Source organism: Amyelois transitella, chromosome 2 (assembly GCF_032362555.1).
Source record: "Amyelois transitella isolate CPQ chromosome 2, ilAmyTran1.1, whole genome shotgun sequence".
Taxonomy (NCBI): Eukaryota; Metazoa; Arthropoda; class Insecta; order Lepidoptera; family Pyralidae; genus Amyelois; species Amyelois transitella.
The window spans coordinates 759,632-783,110 of NC_083505.1; the positions used below are offsets into that span (position 1 = coordinate 759,632).

The 23,479-nt window shown below is 37.7% G+C and overlaps 1 protein-coding gene and 1 long non-coding RNA gene across 3 annotated transcripts in view; one reads left to right on the forward strand and one right to left on the reverse strand.

Annotated features, from left to right (window-relative positions):
- LOC106136853 (uncharacterized) overlaps positions 1-19,384 on the forward strand; it is a 70,729-nt gene extending 51,345 nt beyond the window's left edge. Inside the window, exons 2-6 of one of the 2 annotated variants that reach the window (XM_060949930.1) lie at positions 5,550-5,773; positions 9,923-10,067; positions 15,795-15,932; positions 16,371-16,508; positions 18,342-19,384. In XM_060949930.1, the coding sequence (XP_060805913.1) occupies positions 5,550-5,773; positions 9,923-10,067; positions 15,795-15,932; positions 16,371-16,508; positions 18,342-18,502 (806 nt within the window). In that variant the 3' untranslated portion in view covers positions 18,503-19,384. The remainder of the gene's footprint in view (positions 1-5,549; positions 5,774-9,922; positions 10,068-15,794; positions 15,933-16,370; positions 16,509-18,341) is intronic. The other variant, XM_013337512.2, reaches the window with a different exon arrangement.
- LOC132902009 (uncharacterized) lies at positions 2,266-5,017 on the reverse strand. Its single transcript, XR_009656976.1, has 2 exons — positions 4,898-5,017; positions 2,266-3,965 (listed from the first exon to the last, which is right to left on the reverse strand). It is a non-coding gene; the product is annotated as an uncharacterized LOC132902009 (long non-coding RNA).
- Positions 19,385-23,479: the final 4,095 nt, after the last annotated feature.

Sequence of the window (23,479 nt, forward strand, 5' to 3'; positions counted from 1 at the left end):
TTTCGGGAAATTGACGACCTTATCATGCACTCGGATATTGGAATTCCACTTCATTTTATAAAAGTTTCATTTGAAAATGGAACATTGTTTTGCTGGCTGTTAACAATTCTAAGAATTTCATTTTCTTAAATTGAGTAGCGATAGCCAGACGTTCCATAGACTGACTCCAAAATCTATACATTGACCTGCGTACCTATTTATAAATATTTCAGGTTTTTACTTACTTTTAACATTTTATATCGCTGTGCGAGTGAGACACCATGCTTAATAAGAAACTTATAACGCCAAGAATAATTATGTAACAAAAAATTTAAATTAAAAAAGTTTTCCGAAAATTTCGCCATTCACTAAAATTCTTTGCTTTTGAAATTTTCCTTTACATTTTAAGTAGGTACATGGTTTTTCGATTATTACAATATTGAGAAGACCGTTCTGTAACAAGATAGGGATTCGCTGAATAAGTAATAACCACCGTCTGGTCTGAGTCTAGACGGACATCTTACGCCTCGCCCGCTTTCTTCCATTCCCTTGCATAGATAAATTCATTTTCATTTTAGGAATGTTCTATTTTAAAATTTAGATACATACATACATATGGTCACGTTGATATCCCCTGTGGGGTAGACAGAACTTACAGTCTTGAAAAGACTGTTCACGTTCAGCTATTTGGCTTAATGATAGAATTGAGATTCAAATAGAGACAGGTTGCTAGTCCATCGCCTAAAAAAGAATCCGAAGTTTGTAAGCCTACCTTTAGTCGCCTTTAACGACATCCATGGGAAAGAGATGGAGTGGTCCTATTATTTTTTATTTATTTATTTAGTGGTCCTGCTATTTTTATTTATTTATTTATAACTTTATTGCACAAAAAAATATTTACAAAAGGCGGACTTAATGCCGTTTGGCATTCTCTACCAGTCAACCAGCTGACCAAACAGAAAACCTTTTTTTTGTTTTGGTGCCGGGAACCACACGGAAAACTTTAGATAAAATGTGGAATTCTTTCATTTCGATAAAGAAATCTCTCTCTCTCTCTCTCTCCCTCTCTGATATTTAGGTGTTCCCGGTTGTCCACTGCAATGCTTCAGTCTGAGGTTTTTGTCAAAATTACCCTAAATTTAAGTAGGTAAATAAGAGTAGCATAATTATTGCCAAAGAATACAATTGTTGTTTTTAATGATAAATAAAGAAATGCAATTTTATATAATTTCTTAAATATTTATTAAAAAATATGAAAAATACATTCTCATTTAGTATGCTATCTCGTACAGGCGTCCTCAAAACTGATGTGTTTTTCAATTAATGAAATGTCTACCCAAAAAACCATTTCTACCCAAAAAATATTGATCTTTAAAAAATCACTCTAATATCTTCATCAATTTTCAGGTTAATTTTAAATTTTGATACATGCAACATATTGTACTGCAAATTTTTTTTTGTTTTGAGTAAACACACCACACCAATTTTGCTGCATGAGAGAACATCAATTAGTACTAATTCTCATAACGTCAACTCCTCTGTTTATATTCAGAGCTTTATTAACACCTGTGATGAAGTGCCGTGTGGTTCCCGGCACCAATACAAAAAAGAATAGGACTCTCTTTATAGTTCATCTCTTTCTCATGGATGTCGTAAAAGGCGACTAGGGGATAGGCTTACAAACTTGGGATTCTTTTTTAGGCGATGGGTTAGCAACCTGTCACTATTTGAATCTCAATTCTACAAGTATCATTAAGCTAAATAGCTGAACGTGGTCATTCAGTCTCTTCAAGACTGTTGGCTCTGTCTACCCCGCATGGGATTTAAACGTGACCATATGTATGTATGTGATGGAGTAGTCATAGCCACACTCACTGCCGTGAATATGCATGTGCTATCCTCACCTGTACATTGAATAGTCACTAAGTTTCGTTAGTTTTGTTAACTCTGTCTCCAATACTAACCTACCCATAGTTTTGATTATGTTTTAATGAATGAGTCATCATGAAATAATAAATATTACCGTGATCATTCATCATTTCCTTAATTTCACTTTTAAGACAATACAATGCTTTAGCTGTAACTTTTGACACATTTTGCCAAACAACGTTAATTTCATTTTATGCTTTTTCTTCGGCCTAGCTACGAGTACCAAGATAGAAAAGTTCTTGTCAAAATGGTCATATGCTTTAAAATTGTGTTGTGGTTAAAAGTGATATTAATATAAAATTATGGGATATACACAGTCTGTTTAGTTTTATTTTGGTCATCACATCTTATTATATATATAACTAAAATGATAGATGTAATATAGTCAATAGTTTTACTATAGTCTTTGTTTTAGTACACACTTCACTTCATATATGTCATTGGTTTAACTATAGACATTATTGTTAGCTACTTAAAGTGCATTCCACTTTATATATCAATCCACTTTATACTACTTTACCTATCAATGTACTTTACTTCGTGCGTTTCCCTTCACGTTCTTTAGTATCTCGCTCGTAAATTCTCAGTACCTATCAAAGGCAATATTACTTCACCGTTTACAGTATACGTGTCATTCAATCCTCCGCTCTTAACAATACGTTTGATAGCAATATTGTTAGGTGTTTTGTGAGCACTCGAATTCGATCGCAATGAACCGGCATCGTGCGAGCTCGTTTGATCTCTTTTTACTAAAATAACTTGAGAAGGGACTTCTTAATTTTCAGACGAGCCACAGATTTGTGTCCGTTGAAAATTTGAGTGTGTTTGACCTTAATCTGTCCGATGCTAAGGAAGATGAGGTCTAAGATGGTGCGCGCGAGTCCTATTGACTTGAAAATCTCTAAGTTGTAGAACAGAGTCGCGAGGATTTTAAAGAAAGAAAGATAGTAGGCATGTTTCAAATTTCTGCTGCCTTTGTAGTTATGGAACTAACTATTATTATTTGTATCGACTTACAACCTTACTTCTATGATTTGTTAATCACCATCCAAGTGTTCGCTATCACATTAAATACAAAATAAGCATATTTTTAAATAAACTAAAAATACCTTTCACAGATATCGAGTTATTGCTTAGAAATTTTTATGACTTGATTATAGTCACAATGCTTTTCTAATTACTACTGAAAAAACATGTGTACTGAACGAATACGTGTATAGTGAAAATATGCACTCAAGCTTTCAGAAATGTGTTCCACAACACCCCCTATATTTCCTCCATAAATCTGTGTTGAGATTGTGAGCATACTCTCAATTTGACAGACTCGCTTGCTTAATATTTCGGATGGTTCGCTGTTTAGCACCATTTCTGCTGAGGCACGTGCGTCCAACGATTTAAGCTTTCCCCGAGAGCTGGATTTTTGGTAATCGACTCTTGAATATTTAACGTGGAGTGTCTCTTCACTTTAGACTGTTACAACAAGCTTTTAGTGCTAATGGTCTCTAAAATCGCGGCATTAACTTCATTATCGTTTGTAATATTATCATCGTTACTGCGTATTAGTTGTCTTTGGCCTCCATTATCTACATTTTAGATTTTAAGATCATATTATGGTCGTGCTGTTGCTGCATATTATTATTGTTTCCTCTATATTTTCAGGTTTGATCTATATACTTTAAAAATTATTATCAAAATTTAAAACCAGTTTAGGCTCTATCTGTACGTCGTCATATAAGTTTAGTTATTTTAATGATTTCATTGTCCTTTTTGCATCTTTTTCCATTATTATTAGCATTTATTTTGGCATCACTATCATAAGTATTGAACAACATTTCACCTAATTCGTATACACCTCAATATTTCCCTGGCTGTCAGTGTACACGTTTATCACTAGCTGCATAGCACCAGTTCCTATTCCCGTGCTGGCGATCAGGTCTCGAGGTACCTCTAAGCCGGTGGTGACTCCTGTGACCAGATTGAGAAGGCGTGGTGTTGGTGCTGAAGCTGTACTGGCGAGGAGCAGGATAAAGATGACAGGCGAAACGCCGCAGTTGCCCCTGAAATAAGAATAATATTAACATTAGATTTTGTATGTGCTGCTTTCGATGTATAGATAGTTAAAAAAAAATTCTCTACTGAGGATGCCTTAATTAATGAAACCTGTATGGTAAATTAGAGTAAAAGTTTAATAGTATGGGATGTGCGTTGATAACAGAAGATATATTAGACCTAATAAATATTGTTTTTATCATATTTATGGGCTAGCTGTTATTATCGGTGATTTACCTTATTTCTCTAAAGTAAATCTAGTGTTAAGTCTCGAGAGGGCTCTTTATATCATAAACCAAAAGTTGAAATGTATCAAATACTTTTTTCTAGAATTATACAATAGAAGTTTTTAAATAATTTTGACAAATAAACTAATTCCCACGGTAACTGAACCCAGTTTGATAGCTGACTTAGGTAATCAATACTTATTTGAAAGTAATAATTATATTGCTGACATAATGACTGAATGATGTCATGTGGCCTCACTAGCAAAAATTCATATAGGTACCCAAGAAATTTTGTCAGCAGTTGAAATCACATACATTATAGGTTTAAAAATTTAGGAACATCCATAGGGGTAATATCGGAGGGGTAGGCAGAGACCACATCTTTCCACTTGCCACGATCCCTGCACACTTCTTTCGCTTCATCCACACTCATAACTCTCGTCATGCAAGCTCGTCAGTTTCGGGTACGCTTGACCAGAACATACCTTCTTATTTATTTATGTGCACAAAATAATATATACAGGAGCATTTAATTCCAGTACAAAGGTGCTCCTTATTTCAAAAGCAATCTCTTCCAGTAAACCCATGAGAGGAGAGATTCTTCTTAGTTTATCAAAAATTCCTTCACAACTACATTGTGCTAGATCAACCTATATAACGAAGCCCAATCATAATCACACAGACAGATAATACGAAAAAATGTGAACACTTACATAGCTAACTGCGCGTAGGGCACTTTCTTTCACCTATAGGTACTTTGCACAGTAAAGTCACAACCTTTCTGACGCCAAAACCGAGTCAGCCGATAACCTGACAGATATTCGATAACATCATCTTATCTACCAAACTCTTCAATGATATCCATCTCGAATATAGCTCTTATCGATTGCAAGGTAGAATCGAGTTTTGATAAGCGAAACCTTAAGAAAGCGATGTTGGTACAGGAAATAAAAGTATGGGAATTTCGATAAAGTTATTAAGAATGCGATTATATTTATCTGAAATATCTACGGCTTCAGATTTGGGTCTTTCATTTTGTGGTACTGTATTCTCAGAATCAATACGATCGGTAAATGTTTATAAATGGATTGTGATGGTTCAAAATTGTTTTTCCCACTTTTCATGAATGCTTTTACATACGTGTATATTTTTGTAAACAATTATTTTGTTGTTGGGACTTTTAACTTGGCAATTATATTAACATTATTTTTATTTACTTTATGTTTTTAGTTAGAATCTAAGAAAGGTTTTAGTATTCACCTTTTTTTGTATAACAATACCATTTTTTATGTCCTTACGAAATGTAACCATATAAAATATGATTGAATCTTACAATAACTAATTCCATCTCCTCCTTGTTCCCAGATTACATGGACTCCTTATGCAAGGACCACTTCCTACAGCGTCAGTACAGGAAGCTGGACGGCGGGGTCCTCTGGTCCCGCAACGAGCGGAACCTGGACTGCACGGTGACGTTCCAGACCCACAGCATCCTGCAGCGGTTCATGCTGCACTTCGATCTGCTGCAGCTGGACTGCAACGATCACCTGTACGTGTACGATGGCGCGCACGCTACGGCTCCTCCAAAGGTCTATATTGTCTTACTTTTTGTTTTCTTCTTCATATCAATACATACATACATAAAATCACGCCGCTTTCTCGGAGGGGTGGGCAGATACTACCTCTTTCCACTTGCCACGATCTCTGCATACTTCCTTCGCTTCATCCACATTCATAACTCTCTTCATGCAAGCTCGGGTACTTTTGACCTGACTCTTTACCAGGACGTCCTTAATTTGATCAAGATACGTTCGTCTAGGTCTTCCCTACTTTGAACTTTCTAATAAATAAGAGACTAATTTTATGCGTTAATTTACAGCGGGTGTTCTGATCAACCGACCGACCTTTCCCTCCACACTCTCCTTGTACATCTGCTTTGTCAACCAATATATAGTTTATTTATAACTGTAAGACTCTTTAAAATCGGAAGATTGATTCCGGATGCTATGACTCTTCCTATTAGTCTTGAGTCTATGCGTTGTCTTTCTCTTGTCAATATATAGTGCATCATTGTGACGGTGTTTCATCTTGTGTGGCGAATTTAATATTCGCCTTGTTCAATTGGTACTTATTCATTATTTACTATAATCAGTGTCAGTGATTCCATAGCAATACTATCACGGGGAGTGTCAAGATTTTGGATTCAATTGTCGGTAAGATAATGATGAAAACTATCCTTTTCTCATTTTCATCAAGTGATTCCAACTGAAAGCTGGCGGAGAAAAATTAAAATTTAATCCACGTTTATCGCAATTATAATTTTCTGGCTCAGGATTTTTACGCTCTTATGGTAATTCTGATCCACTAACTCACATATCAACTAATTTCAAACAATTGCTTAATCAATTACAATTCCGAAATCAGTATCAAATGACAATTACACAAAACCTAGCTCTAGTTGCTGGGACGATATCGCGTTAATTTGGAGACATTCCAACCCGCGCCGGTGGCACCAATTATCCCGGCGATGTCCCATTATTCCCGAGTCCGATAGCCGTTATTAAAGATGCCGCCGGTAATGAGCCTGAAGGAATGCCCGTCCCAGCTCGGCATGGACTAGTCAAATTTCAATATTCAAATAATGGAGAGTGAGAATTATCGATAAATTACTGGGTATTTAATCTAGATATTTGCATTTCCATACAACTTAAACCACCGGATTTCATAAAATAGAAAGATAGGAAATATAGTCACATAGATATTTGTAAATAAATATTTTTGAAAATTTTATCCTTGTTCAGGTTAACTAGCGATGGAAACAACAAAAAAGTAACTTTCTAAAACAAAGGACGAAAGTTAAGCAAAAGATTAAACAATAACGGATTTAATTTATGTATTTGGCCGTGAGAATGCTAATCCTGAGAACGGTAGCCGTCAGGTGTCCTTCCATCTCCCAAATAATTAACACGCGAATGAAGACGCCATGGACCAATTTTAAATTCAAATCGCGGAAGTTTTGGACAACGCGAACAAAGGGCCTTACAGCGAGTTACGTCGGAGTCCGTCCACTTTCTTTACCTTCCATTATTTCGGATTTGTTTGGCATGAAACTCCTTGCATTAATTTAATCTACATTTGGTTTTGTCTTCATTATCTGTTCATTGTTCGATCCACTGTGTAAATCCTTAAGGTTAACAGATAACTACATCCATTGAAATTTTTTCTTCAGCAATCGTCATTATTGGGTAAAGTAGTTTTACCGTACGATTTCCTTAAGGATAGAAACATGAACACACAACAGAAAATGATAGATATATAACTACTCTATCATTTTCTGGATGTTATATTACGCTTTGAGGTCACAGTAAATAATAAAATACATTTCATTATTTGATGTTAAAATTACAGTTAAGATTTCCATCTCTCCTTTACTTAATTCAAATTCTTCTCTATCACACACACCAACACCGTCAAAGGCAAACTCATCAACAAATGCCGTGACCTTTTCTGCATACTTACGAGTATCACGATAGCCCAGAAGTTTGACAAGCGGACAGGGATCGCAAACTTGTGGCGCACATTGTTGCGAGTTGCTGCGAAATAGTTGTCGCGTTGTCGCGTACAGGTGGTCGCACAAGTTTCCCTTTGTCGGCTGTGTAATGAATCCGTGAACACTGCAACCCTCCCTGCTTTGCGTACCCTGCGGTTTGCAATTTATCCCATTTAAGTTTCGCGTTCTAGAGTTTAATAGAAATAAGTTTGTTCGTGTTGAACAAAACTAATCCGTGCGAACTAATGGATGATGCCTATTTCTGCTGTTCTATTAAGGTCGATGCGAATTTAGCAATCGATCTGTGTATTGTTTTTAGAACGAAATTTGACTTATTGACAGATAGAAATTAGCCATACTTAATGAAATATATTGATATTAGTGTTAAGCGATTCCAATATTAGTTTGCATTAAAAAAAAGACATGACGAAAAATTGCTATGGGAAATGTTCGCAAAAAGCTGTACCTAAGTTATTAATTCTCGCTCTAGAAATTTCTTAATAGTTCACAAATTAAAAATAAAAACGGTTTCATCAAAAAACTAGTTCACAAAACAAATCAAAGCCTTAAACGCCTCGAGCCCGAGAATTTATAAAGAATTTTTAATATCCAGCACGATCTTTATTAAAACGGGAATATAAAGGGAGCGAGTGCAAAGTCCAGGCTTTGAATGCAGCTGGGAAGTAATGGAGTGGGTTCCCGGGAAAATCCCGGGGCGGCACGTAGAAGCGATCGGTCTTGCTGAAATATGACGACGATATAATGCCGTGTTCTAAGCCGGCCGATGAAGAAAATATTGCGGGCGCCTGAGCGATCAACGGAGGCGCACTGTAGATTTGTTCACGTCTCGTAAAGGACGGCGCGATGCGTCATCGTTCGATGGATTTATGATAGCAAGGAAAAATGTTTACGTTTCCTGCTCTTATGTTAACCCATCTTCTGGTTTTATTTAGTGGTAGATCTCGCTCGAAAATTCAACAGTACCTAGGTACTTTGAATTTAAAATGTTCTATCCTAGTTTAGTGCTCTCTGAAAGATTCCAAGATTTGATGTTCGTAGTTTTAGCAGATTATCTTATAAATATTAATCTTAATCATGGGTAACACTAGAAAACTTTGTTTTCTTTTATATATTTATTAAGATTGACCTCAAATAAAGTTCTCTGGTAGACCCAATGGTTGGCTGGTAGATAATGCTTCTAGCATTCCACCAATTGTGCTATACATTTGTAGGTATATTGTACAATGAAGTTTAAATAAATAAATAAAACTGATGTTACTTGGGGGTAAATCTTAAATAGTCATCAACAACACCGAATCATCTAAAAAATATGGCTACTTCACCAAATAAAACCCATCAATATCCAAAATGAGTTATGATTACACTCCAATGAATATTGAGGTCGAAGGTCCAAGAAAGTTTTGAGGTTGTTCAGCACATATTTATTAGTTGGGAGTTGTTAATATCGCCCACCTCACATCGCCTAATCTCGTTCCATTGGTCCGGAATACAAACCTGGATTATCCGGCCTTTTATAAGTTTAACCTGTAGAGATATATCTGATTATGCTTTTACGATGAAAAAAATCATGTATTTTTTTTTTACTATATATTAAACAAGCGATCCGTTTGGTAGGTAGCGTTTATAGATATAAAACTTTCTCAGAAAACTCTCCTTCTAAAATTTCTGGAACAAAATCCGTCCACAAATTTCCGAGATCAGCGCATACATATAGACAGAGAAATTTGGGGGACTATAATATGTAGTGATAGTGATGATGATTTGAATGTTATACTTCTCTGTTTCTACGGAATCTGACGAGTAGGTAAGAAATACCAAATGAAATGAAAATACAAGTGGGATTATATTTTTGCTAGCAGAATGTCTCCCAGAGACCTAACATTTGATAAACAAGCGCAGAAATGGAAAATTAACGGTAATGTTTAAATTCCGAACAATAAAACGTCTCATATGTCTCTGGTATTAAAATATACATCTTATAAAATAAAGGTGCCATTTTACAATATTCTTGTCTTTTAACTTGTCTATTAAAAACGGATAAATAATTTAGAAAAAGCCTTATAGCCTTAGCCTTAAGTCCACACCGCAGCATAGGTCCACATTATTTCCGGGGTAGTTTAGTTTAAATAAATTATTTTAATTTTATAAGTTAACCCTTGCATTCCAGGCCGACCTGTCCTGCAGGAACACCAAGCAGCAGGTGGGGGCTCTCTTCACCCGAAGCAACTTCGTCACCCTGAAGTATGTCACTGACAACTGGGGGACCGACGCCAACGGGTTCAAACTCGTCATCACTGCCGTCAAAGACCCCAGTAAGTTATATATATACGTTAAATTAAGTCTTTAGACTTTACGAGGTAGAAAGTGCCAACAGTGGCAAAAAGACTGAAAGGCAACGCACAGCTTAATGATGTTATTGAGATACAATACCTAGTTTGCTACAATAGGTTGCTAGTCCAACGCCTAAAATATTGAATCCGAAGTCGTAACTTCTCTAACTACATCCACATTCATCAATTATTTCATGTAAGTGTTAGTTGATGTAAAAATAGAAAAGATTTCAAAAAGTCCTGCAAAAGAGATTCAGGTATATCAGATTCAGTAATTTTTGGTTAGAGACAAATTTAACAAAGACTTTAATATTCGCCGAAAAATAAACAGGAAAAATTGAAATCTGATAACAGTAATGGAAATTTCGAATGAAATCAATCAGCCGAGAGATTGGTGCAATACACACTTGTATCTGTATAACTCTGTCATGTCACAATTCGGACCCTCTTTAATTTGGCCTGATGTTTATTTATTCGTACAACCAGCCGACAGGGCAGTTCGTTTCACATTCGCCCTTTATATACACTTTTTATTACGAACCCTCAGCGGATTGCGAGTTTCACTCTCGTCTTTAGCCACGACACTCTCAACATGAAAGGACCTGTTGCGACTTACGAATGAGCGTGTAGCAATTTTTTTTATCGTCTCTTTGACTTCGGCGTTTATTGTCTTACTATAACCGCCGTATGTATCATCGTCGACGTCTGCAGCGTGATATACGAGTATTTCATCGCTTTTGACTTATGTTTCTAGTTTCGTCTCAATATCTTTCGCAATAGGGTCGCCTTTTACAATTTCAGACAAAGTATCAAAGAAAGTATCTCCAAGTGAATTTCTTATAATCGTCTTTTTGAATAGAGTTGTCTTACTGTGAGTGGCGGCTTCTAAATTGTTATTGAGCCCATAATGAGTATTCCGATGTCTATCCGAGCGGATACACTTTGGGGCTCTGATGTTTTTCTCGTTCCGTTTTATCCGTTTTCTTTGCTCAGAAATATTTTGTGGTCATGATTATAATAAAAGGTTTTGAATTATTTTTCGCTTCCTGTGGTAAAGAATAGATGCTTAATATTTTGTTTTGAATTTACGAATTCGCGGCCATTATATTTGAAGTTATGTTTATAATATATGAAAAAATGGTTTGTTCACAGCGTAATAATTGTCTTTCACTATTCTTTAGACCAAAATAAAATATTTATTCATTCTTTTTGATATTACTCCAGTTACAAAACTTTATTACAAAGAAAACATCCAAAACATACAAGGCATATTACAGCGAGCACCCAGATAGGTATTCAAGTATTTACAAAAGCAGCTGGGAACACAAAGACCCCTGTTAAATTGTCTGCATACGTGTCTTGAGCTTCTCCAACCTTTGTTGCATATTCGTCTTTTGAAGTAAGAGCATCAATTAAATTTTATGCTTGGCTGACTGGAAAAAATTACGTTTAAAAGGGATTTTACAACTTTGCACCCACTTTGCTGGAGAGGATTAGGGGAAATATGATGGCAGCCTTATTCTTTGCGAGTTCATGATTTTTGACATTAGAATGAATAAATTGAGTTTTATTGCGAATACTTTTTAAAACGTGCTTGAGAGAAATTGTTATGGTTGGAGTATGATATTTTAATTACAAGATGTGAATCTAACCTTTCTGAATAGGAATTCATTGACAACAAATTTGACCAATGAACATGAACGTACGCAATCGCATGCATATTAAATGTGATAATAGTTTTGATAATACTTATTTATCGCAAATAAAATGGCAACATTACATGATACCCGGTAGTGTCGTAATATTTTTATTCTCATCGTTAAACCAGAGGATTACGTTTATTGAAGAGCAGCGGTAAAAGTGGGATCGAAAACTGCTTTATTAGTCTTCTGAGTATTTTATCTATACTAATATTATAAAGCTAAAGAACTTGTTTTTTTTGTTTGTTTGAACGCGCTTATCTCAGGAAGTAAGAAGTAACTAAGTGGTTCGAATTGAAAAAATATTTTTGTGTTGAATAGACCATTTATCAAAGAAGGCTTTAGGCTATATAACATCACGCTGCAACTATTAGGAACGAAGAAATAATGGATAATGTGAAAAAATCGGGGAAAATTGGTCATCCTTGAGGGCTTCAATGATGCCCAAAATAACTATTCCACGCGGACGAAGTCGCAGGCACAGCTAGTAAATTATATTTGGCTTTTGCTTAACCTTTTTTATCTTCAAAGTTTATTTAAACCTCATTATCTAGAAGAAAATTTCAAATTACAAACACAATAAGCTCATAATTAAAAGCGATAAAATTCCTCACCCTTGAGCGTAGTTATGTAAAATCTAATGAAATGTTTCCGAAGTTATAAATTTTACTTGGTGGTTTTCGCGACGGAAGTGTTGATTCATAATATGGAGTTTGTAAGGTTGTGCGTGGTCTGGGTAAGACTGATAATGTGGAGTGTTGGGGGGACGCAAACTTGGCCCATTAACGCGCAGTTAGCAGCGGAGGACCTCCGGCTGCAGTGGCAACTGTAGTTGTATCTTCCTGTGCTTATTTCCAGATTGTTAGTGTTCTATTTGATATAATTTCTGAATATCGAAAAGGCTGTCTTTAATTTTAACTTCAGTCTGTTTTGAATTGTAAAACCCAACTGACATAGCTAAATAATTTGAGGAATCTGTCTCTTTTCTTTTTGCGTGGTTAAGATCATTAAAAAAGGAAACTTAACAGCCGATTGTTTGGGTGAACACTTTGGCTTTGTGATATTGGAACGTGTTAAAAAATAGTCATCGTTTAAAATGCTGCAGTGCAGTTTGTTACCGCTTCTTCTGCACTGACACCTTGGAAGCGGCAGTAAACATAGTTTTAAGTAATTTATTTGACGTCAACCAATGTTGTAAAACCAAAAGATATGACAATTATTAAGCGATATGAAGTATCCAATAATAATTTTAAAAAATTTGAACTTTGAATTTCTGAATTTAAGGTAGCATTTCGCACATGACTTTCAACAAACAGGACGGCCTTAACTAAGCTTTATGATCATCATATCATATGATATCATAAACAATGAAACTAAAACCAAAAATTTGTTCGTTGCCAAAACAGCCTAGCATATTTTTGCACATGAAGCTAATTTGGATATTCCCGGACTTGGCACAAGCCACTATGTTTTAGCACTCGCACATGCTGAATTATGCAGCAAATTCAGCGACACATGCTTCACGCTGAACGCTTAAAATTTTAAACAATGCAACATCATCCTCCTGACGTTAAACCTCCGTTGCGTCTTCATAGATTTATATGTATATCTAGATGTTCTACCAAATTAACGCATACAGCATCAGTTATCAGAGTAATGAACTAATTACGTACATACATATGGTCACGTCTATATCCCTTGCGGGGTAGGCAGAGCCAACAGTCTTGAAAAGACTGATTGGCCACGTTCAGTTATTTGGCTTAATGATAGAATTGAGATTCAAACAGTGAGAGGTTGCTAGCCCATCGCCTAAAAAAAACCCTAAGTTTGTAAGCCTATCCCTTAGTCGCCTTTTACGACATACATGAGAAAGAGATGGAGTGGTCCTATTCTTTTTTGTATTGGTGCCCAGAACGACACGGAACATAAACTAATTACAATGAAAAAAAAACAGAGATTTTACAGTTAAATAATTACTTTGTATCTCAAAAATATTTACATGTATGGTTTTACAATGTCACCACGATTTTGGAGTGAGTCAATCAGAGTAAAGTTACTCTTGTCGATATGTCATATGGAACCTTGCGCCGGAGTCGATAATCCTGTATCATGCTAACACATACATCTGCCTGATCGTAGAAGTTTCTACACGGTGGTTTCCCTACCCTAAACATGAAATTTAAAACAAACCTTATAGTTAAATAACATCTTAGCAGTACAGGCTTATAAACTTGGGATTCTTCTTTTAGGCGATGGGCTAGCTACCTGTAACTATTTGAATCTCAATTCTATCTTAAAGCCAAATACGATTAGCTGAACGTGGCCTATCAGTCTTTACAAGACTGTTGGCTCTGTCTACCCCGCAAGGGATATGGACGTGATTATATGTATGTAGGTATGTATCTTAGGCTTAGATACATACATACATACTTAGATTCTAAGCAGTATAAGAATGTTTTGGATCAAAAACGTTTTCAGAAAGAAATTCTGCAAAATATTTTGACTTCCCTCCCTCAAGGCAATGATCTTTGACATTCACTTATCCCTTGTCATCTTCATGCTTCGCCCTATTTTGTATACATATTTTATTTCTCTTTGATATCACAAAATCCCACCTCATCTTTTCCTTAGTAACAATTTACGTATCATTTAGAAACAGTTTGTATTTTATTTTCGTTATTTGAGTGGGTAGAGATCATTATAGTTATTTTTAAAAAAGTCTATCGTACATTCCTACATATAATCACGTCTGTGCGTCGTCTGTCCGTCTTTGGCCCTGTCTACCCCGCAAGGGATGCGGGGTAGAAAGGGCCAACAGTCTTGAAAACACTGATAAGGTCAGTTTCAGCTTTTTGGCCTAATGATAGAATTGAGATTCAAATAGTGACAGGTTGCTAACCCATCGCCTGAAAGAAGAATCCCAAGTTTATAAGTCTATCCCTTAGTCGCCTTTTACGATATCCATGGGAACGAGATGGATTGGTCCTATTCTTTTCGAAATTATAAAATAATATGGAACGGCGGGCAGGTTTATGTCGGCTATTATGTTGAATATAACAAAAATAAAAAAATAAATAGGTAAGTAACGTTTGCCGCCCTACAGTAATTAATTGCATCCAAAAGCATATGAAATTAACATCCTTTTTTAAAAAATTGGTGTTACTTTGTTATAATTTCTAGCAAAATATTTTTCAATTCAGATTCAAACCTGTTATACTATTGGTAGCTCGTTAACGCCCTCCATTGTCTGAGAGATGTTTTTAACGATGACTTTTATTTAAAATGCAACGTCATCAAATCATTGTTGTTTTTTTTTTACGCGACAAGGGCTCATTTTAATTGATTAAAAAGAGAATGATCGATTTTTGGATGACAGTTAAGGAATGCAAAATATTTATATAAAATTTAAAGAGTCTGCTTTTGAGTAAAGCGGTCGGGTAAGTTCAGTATCCATTAGTTGTAAACTTAATTGAGCTTAATACTTAAAGCATTATCTACGCCATAGAAATAAAATAAATAAATAAATATATACGGGACAAATAACATTTATTGAGTTAGCCTCGAAGTGCGAGACTTGTGTTATGAGATGCTAACTCAACGATACTATATTTTATAATAAACTAGCGACCCGCCCCGACTTCGCACGGGTTTAATTCTGATACTAAATACACCACAGAACAAACTGTGACTATTTTTTTTTTACTACAATTATTACATTACGGAATGTCTTTATATACATCGTTCACAGCTTTCTTGTCATTAGACAATACAAACATGTTTTCTCTTGTAAATACTTATATATATAAATAAACATTCAAGGTAGAAACATGAAATCACGCCCCTTTCCCGAAGGGGTTGGCAGTCTACATCTTTCCACTTGCACACGATCCCTGCATACTTCTTTCGCTTCATCTACATGCGATATAATATCTAATGAATAAAAATTTTGAATTTGCATTTAAGATTAAATTTAAAAATGCATTAAATTCGAGTTTGTATGTAAGTGTAGTGTCTTTTATTGCAGAACACGGCTGCAAGGAGTTCAGATGCAAGCAGCGGGAGTTCTGCGTAAGCGCAGACCTAATGTGCGACGGCGTGGACCACTGCGCAGACGGCTCCGATGAAGACACCGCCGCGCTTTGCCCAGGTAACTATGGCCAATACAACAAGCTTTGGAGAAATTTATCTTCGGCCTTTAAGTAATAAGAATTAAATCTTTAGTATCCATTGTAATAACTAATCGTACTTATTTCCATTACTTTCGTTATCTGGAAAATAAGAAGGAAATTTGAGTTTTTGAATTTTCGATTCAAAATTTCTACTCAAATTTCCTTCTTCTTTTTCAGTCATGGCTCATGATACGCGCATCAATGATCGAAAGTGACGTAGATAAGGCTTTTCCCCTGCTTTTTGACATTATCACAATACGTCTGAAATTTCATGTGTAAAAATAAAGAATAGCTGGTGCGTCTACTAGTGGATTTCTCCAGCATTTGACATAAAAAATGGATTTTTAATTTTGTGTATGCTCAGCATTTGATATTCGACTGGATTTTTAATATTGTGTATGGTCTCCGGTCTCCAGATAGCGGCGGAGCTGGCGCCAACAGCGCTTGGCTGGTGGTCGGCGCTGGAGGAGCCATAGTGGCCGTCCTGGTGGCAGTCGCAGCTGTCTGCTGCTACTGCCGTCGGCGATCAGCCGCCCAGCGCACACATTTGCAATGTGAGTCTCTAGAACATTCTGTCTGATTGATTGAGCTGGTGATCGGCGCTTGATGACAGACGGTTGCTATTCTGATGGCGATCAGCCGCCCAGCGCACCCATTTGCAATGTGAGTCTCTAGAATATTCTGTCTGATTGATTGAGCTGGTGATCGGCGCTTGATGACTGACGGTTGCTATTCTGATGGCTACTGCCTGCGCAGCGCACACATTTGCAATGTGAGTCTCTGGAATATTTTGTCTGATTGATTGAGCTGGTGATCGGCGCTTGATGACTGATGGATGCTTTTCTGATGGCTACTGCCTGCACAGCGCACACATTTGCAATGTGAGTCTCTAGAATATTCTGATTGATTGAGCTGGTGATCGGCGCTTGATGACTGACGGTTGCTATTCTGATGGCTACTGCCTGCACAGCGCACACATTTGCAATGTGAGTCTCTAGAATATTCTGTCTGATTGATTGAGCTGGTGATCGGCGCTTGATGACTGACGGTTGCTATTCTGATGGCTACTGCCTGCGCAGCGCACACATTTGCAATGTGAGTCTCTAGAATATTCTGTCTGATTGATTGAGCTGGTGATCGGCGCTTGATGACTGACGGTTGCTATTCTGATGGCTACTGCCCGCACAGCGCACACATTTGCAATGTGAGTCTTTAGAATATTCTGTCTGATTGATTGATCGGCGCTTGATGACTGACGGTTGCTATTCTGATGGCTACTGCCTGTACAGCGCACGCATTTGCAATGTGAGTCTCTAGAATATTCTGTCTGATTGATTGAGCTGGTGATCGGCGCTTGATGACTGACGGTTGCTATTCTGATGGCTACTGCCCGCACAGCGCACACATTTGCAATGTGAGTCTTTAGAATATTCTGTCTGATTGATTGATCGGCGCTTAATGACTGACGGTTGCTATTCTGATGGCTACTGCCTGTACAGCGCACGCATTTGCAATGTGAGTCTCTAGAATATTCTGTCTGATTGATTGAGCTGGTGATCGGCGCTTGATGACTGACGGTTGCTATTCTGATGGCGATCAGCCGCCCAGCGCACGCATTTGCAATGTGAGTCTCTAGAATATTCTGTCTGATTGATTGATCGGCGCTTGATGACTGACGGTTGCTATTCTGATGGCGATCAGCCGCCCAGCGCACGCATTTGCAATGTGAGTCTCTAGAATATTCTGTCTGATTGATTGAGCTGGTGATCGGCGCTTGATGACTGACGGTTGCTATTCTGATGGCTACTGTCTGCACAGCGCACACATTTACAATGTGTCTTCAACCCTTAGATCACCATTATTCTGACAGTTTTTAAACCGTAAAAGCTGTCACAAGCGGGTACAACACTAAGCTACAACCTGCATGTACTGCTGCAGCAAATCTTCCTAATATAGAGCAGGATAACATTATCATTGAAAAATATTTATTTCAATCAAACATTTCTGATTAAGGACGTCCTGGTAAAGGGTCAGATCAAGAGTGCCCGAAACCGCCGAGGCCGTGATAGGCCACGTTCAGCTGTTTGGCTTAATGATAGAATACATACATACATACATATGGTCACGTCTATATCCCTTGCGGGGTAGACAGAGCCAACAGTCTTGAAAAGACTGAATGGCCACGTTCAGCTATTTGGCTTAATGATAGAATTGAGATTCAAATAATGACGGGTTGCTAGTTCATCGCCTAAAAGAAGAATTTATAAGCCTATCCCTTAGTCGCCTTTTACGACATCAATGGGAACGAGATGGAGTGGTCTTATTCTTTTTTTTATTGGTGCCGGGAACCACACGGCACACTCATATGTATGTATTTCTGATTCCAGTGCAACAAATGGCGAGCAGCAACGGCGCCGGCACGAAGCCCGGCGCGTGCGGCTCGCCGGGCAGCGCCACTCGGCTGCCGGGAAACTGGGCGCTCCCTGCGGGCCCGCGCGGGTACAGTGCGGCGCGCCCGGGCCGCCTCCGGGCGCGGGCGCACCGCTGAGCACCGCCCCGCACAAGGACGAGTGGTTCGTCTGAGGCGGCCCGGTCGGGCCCGCAGGGCGGGGGCGCCGTACCGGCCCCCAGGGTTCCGAGCCGACCGGGACCGAGGCGCGCCGGCTCCCGATCCGACTAGAACTTGTTAACGGTGTATGTAGTTGACATATCACACTCTATCATATCAGTTTTGTATTCGATGTCCTCGCTCGGCTGGCTTGGTACTCGAGCGTTTTTGTATTTTATTTGTGATCTCGCGTTAATACTTGATGAGTTATTTAGACAGCTAAACGCGAGATCGGAAATTAAATTATAAAACGCCGGTCCGTGATTCGAGTTCCGAAATACAATTGCAGCGCGTTCATTGGTCAGTTCGATTGTCGCAATAGTTCACTATTGATCGTCGCATTGCCCAATGAGGCACGAGTATTCTCTCGGTCGATTCATGTAGTAGATTATCGGGACAGCCGAGCGAGGACAGTCTGCCGGGCCGCGTGGTCTGGTCCCCGGCCCGGCCCGCGCCTGGCCCCGCCGGGGCTCCGCTGCACCGGCCTCTCACTAACGTCGATAAGTCATATGTCTTATCTCTCTTACTGTCATTACCAAAGATAAAGAAAGGGAAACTAGATGAGACATAAGTCTTATTAAGTTTAGTGTGTAGACCCTATGCTGTAGGGTCGGTCGGGCCCCAGCCCCGGCTCATCTATCCGAACGTATCTATGTATGTACTACCTGATTTAGCGATGAATTTTTTTAGGTGAATTTTTACTCGTTTAGTGGTGGCGCGCCGCGCCGCACGCGTGTCGTGGGTGTCCATTTTTTGGTGTTACGATAAACGCAATGTAAATTTATCGATATGACATTAAACATTTTTGGCTTATTGTTCGTATGTTATTGGGTTTTATTGTGAACTCGTGTCCTGTTTTACCTTGTCATCCCTTTTTTGACTGTGTACTGCAATAAAAGCTTTCATACACACATATATATTACTTTTTATCTCATACTGACGAGTTTGTATGATCAAAAGTAATGGGGATAAATCATGGGAAGATGTATGGATAGTTACAAGTGAATAATTCTTTTCATTTACACATACATGCTTACGTCTATATCCCTTGCAGAGTAGACAGAGCTAACAACCTTGAAAACACTGATAAGCCCCGGTCAGCTGTTTGGCCTAACTTTGAGAAATTGAGATTCACTTGCCATGATCTATACCTCTTCTTTTCCTTCGAAGTAGGAAAGGAAAGTTTTTTTTGTACTGTTACGAAATTAAAACAAACATAAAAATACAAGTATGTACAAAGTATAGAAAGCTCGTGGCAAGTGGAAAGATGTACCTAGTTTCTGCCTACCCGTCCGGGAAAATGGCGTGATTTTATGTAGGTATGTATGTATGTATGTACGATCGCGTTCATATCTGCAGTCATAGTTTTAAAATTCTTACGGGTTAAAATAGCGTGCACTGTGGTTCCACTAGATACACACACACATGCATATTTAAAAAGGATAAATATTCCATCAAATGAATACGGTCTTTAATACCAATGATTACTAAGTAAAACAGTTTATTATTCTATGACATATAACATAACAAAACAGAAAGAGACGGTAATCAACGATGGCCGAACTGGGCCCGATAATTGTCGATCGAGATATCGTCGTCTCTCATTATTTGCATAAGATTTGCCTATAGAGGGAAGCCTGCGACTGCCAGACTTATGTCATTTCAATAAAGTTGAAAGTTTGTCTGCACAGGACCCTAACATAGGTAGTGGTTCCTTTGAAAGTTATTGGGGAGCAATTTTATTACTTCGTGTGTGCAAGTGAGATCTAAGATATATTAGATAATCTCGCTTGCTCACACTCGCTTGTTCTAGTTACTAGCGGATTCCTAAGTTATTCAAGGAATTTTTGTCTATTTAAAAAAAAAATATTGTTACTGACAATTTTTAATGTTTCAAGGTGCCATTTGAACTAAGTAACTGACTGACTAACTAACTAACTGATATCTAAGAATTACAATACCCGTGTCTTCAAACACGGAAATCAGCAAGAAATATTTATTAAACAAGAGGGAGCAAAATAAAACATTCAATAATTAAAATTAGTAAATTTTATTGAAACAGTTTACCTATAGTTTTGTTTACATATTGATGATTATAATAAAGGTATACATACAGCATATTACACTAATTTACTTCTCATTTACTTATCTCCTGTTATTAAGGTTACAGCTTAATTATTCGTTTTCATAAAGAAAAGATATTGAAGCTGTCCTTAAAATACTATCTAAGTAGTAGTTTTAATATAAATTGGCAGAACCTTTCACGCACTATATGGACTCGATGCACAGGGTAGTTGTCTTGCACAAATGATATTGTTGGCATATCATCAATCGGATAAATACACCGCACAGTTGGTAACATGGTTTCTTGCAGCACTTGCACATGATGAGCAGCTGTAGCGCGTCCTGCTATCCACACCTGTTCTCCAGGTCCAGCAGCACTCATCCAGCCCCACATATTTACAGATATGCGTCCAGAGTTCATATTAGGCACAATATTTTTTTCTTCATACCGAGTTGCATTTCTTCGCCATAAATGAAGCCTACCATGTTGCGATGACGTAAACGAACTTTTCGTCCGTAAATATCGCTTTGTTCCAGTCAAAATCCAAATACTGCCGAGCAAATTCTAAATGTTTTTGCTTATTTATTTTGGATAAATACGGCTTTCTTGCTGGCTGTCCGTGGAATAGTCCCTCACGGTGCAAACTCGACGAACAGTAACCACTGATGTGTCGAACTGTTCCGCAAATATTCTGGTCGGTATGAAGCCATTATTTTCGTACTGTTCCACCATGGATCTTTGCTGTGTGGCGTGTCGCTGTGTTGATTAGCGGACGACGGTCGCTGCGCGGTCGATTTTTTACACTACCCTCTTCTTGATGGCGCGTTACCCTACGGTTCACCGCTTGTTGTTTATTGTGTTATTTGTGTGAATGTGTGAGTGACAGCGGTGACTGCAAGCAATAAAGTTTTGCGAACTATGACTGCAATTATGAACGCGACCGTACAAAATAAATGGTATTCCCGCTTATTGCTGGCTGATCTTCTGTGGATACCCGTGTTGATGTAACTGACAACCATAAGGACCTATAAAACACAAAAAAAAGAAGAGAAAAAGAACAAAATAAAAAACAAATATACATAAAATTACATCACTGCGTGGTTAAATGCCGACTGAAATAAGTCGGAAAGTGGACCCCAGGGTCCGAAGCATTGATGTGATAGATACAAATACATAAATATACATATAAGAGACAAAATACACAGATTGAGTTAACCCCGAAGTAAGTTCTAGACTTGTGTTACGAGATACTAACTCAATGATTTTATATTTTTTAATAAATACTTATAAGTACTCGTATGTAGATAAACATCCAAGAACCAGGACGATCAGAGAAATATATCTACATGTAACGTCTATTTCCATGACGGGTACACAGAGCCAACAGTCATGAAAAGACTGACACGCCCAGCTGCTAGCCTAGTGATAGAATTAAGATTTAAATACTGACAAGTTGCTAGACCATAGCCTAAAAGAGGAATCCCCAATTAGTTTATTAGTCTATCCTTTAGTCGCCTTTGACGACATCCATAGGAATGAAATAGTGTGGTCCTATTCGGGAACCATACGGCAAATCATATCGAAATTTTTTTTTAAAATTACCTACCTACAGGGAGATCCAAACCAAATTTATGTATAAATTCTTCCTCCTGGCATCGAGTCCCGGTTGCATCCTCACCACTCTGGAGAATAGTCCGGGGTATGCCTTTGACCATGATTCCTGGATTGGGTGAGTCAGGTTTTGACACGAAGCGACTCCCATCTGATGTCTGCAACCTTTGCAGGATAACCTAACCAGTATTGGATCGATCATGATTACACATCCAGTTGCCTGAATGTGCAGGTTTCCCCACGATGTTTTCCCTCACCGTAACAGCATCGGTTAGTATTCTAACTAATAACCACTGTCAAAACCACGAATGGATAAAATACGTAATGAGTATATAAGAGGAAGTATGAAAGTAGCGCCAATAAATGAAAATATATAAAAGGTTAAATAATGAAAGGTTTTAGAAACAGGAGAAGACCGAAAATGAGATGGATGGATGACGTAAAGGATAGTATGAGGAGAAAGAGTGACCAGTGAGATGGCAATTGACAGAAGTAATTGGAAAAAACTAACATAGGTACTGTGCCGACCCCACGTAGAAAGTGGGAAAAGGTAACGACGAATCCTTGTCAAAACCAAACTCTTCCAATAATGTTATGGAGATCTAATTTAGCCGGACGACTAAGGGATCTTTAATTGCAATACGCTTCACCTGTCAAACACATCAAGGCTTTGACGGATTTCGGACACAGATAACCGAACAAGCTATTTACCTTTCGACCCTTACAAAGGATTAATTTAGTGAAAAGGTCGGTATTGCTGTCCGTAGTGTACATAAACGTACTATTATGATCGAAGGTTAGGTAGAATCACAGAGTCGAGTTGGCTTTTGTTTTAAGATAATAATTCTCACTATATACAGCGCACAGGCAATAATTTTAATAATATCTCTCGTGAATTGGATATTGACTTATTCACTACGAGCATAGCGAGAGCTAAACGACTTTTGTATGAGCACTTACAGGATTAGTAGTTTTTATTAATATTTTATATTTTGTTAATTCTTAGACTTTAAGCACTTGTCAGCCACTTTACTTGTTGTAATCGATTGCGAGTGGCGTGTTTAGTTTTGTTCAACTTTTATATCACCATTGTATTTCTATTTGTGAGGACCTATAATTGGCTTCCTTGTTATGTATCGTGTTTATGTATTGTCATATAATTAGCTGTTGGTCTTCCTTGTTAAATAAAATAAAATAAAATAAAATAAAATAAAATAAAATAAAATAAAATAAAATAAAAT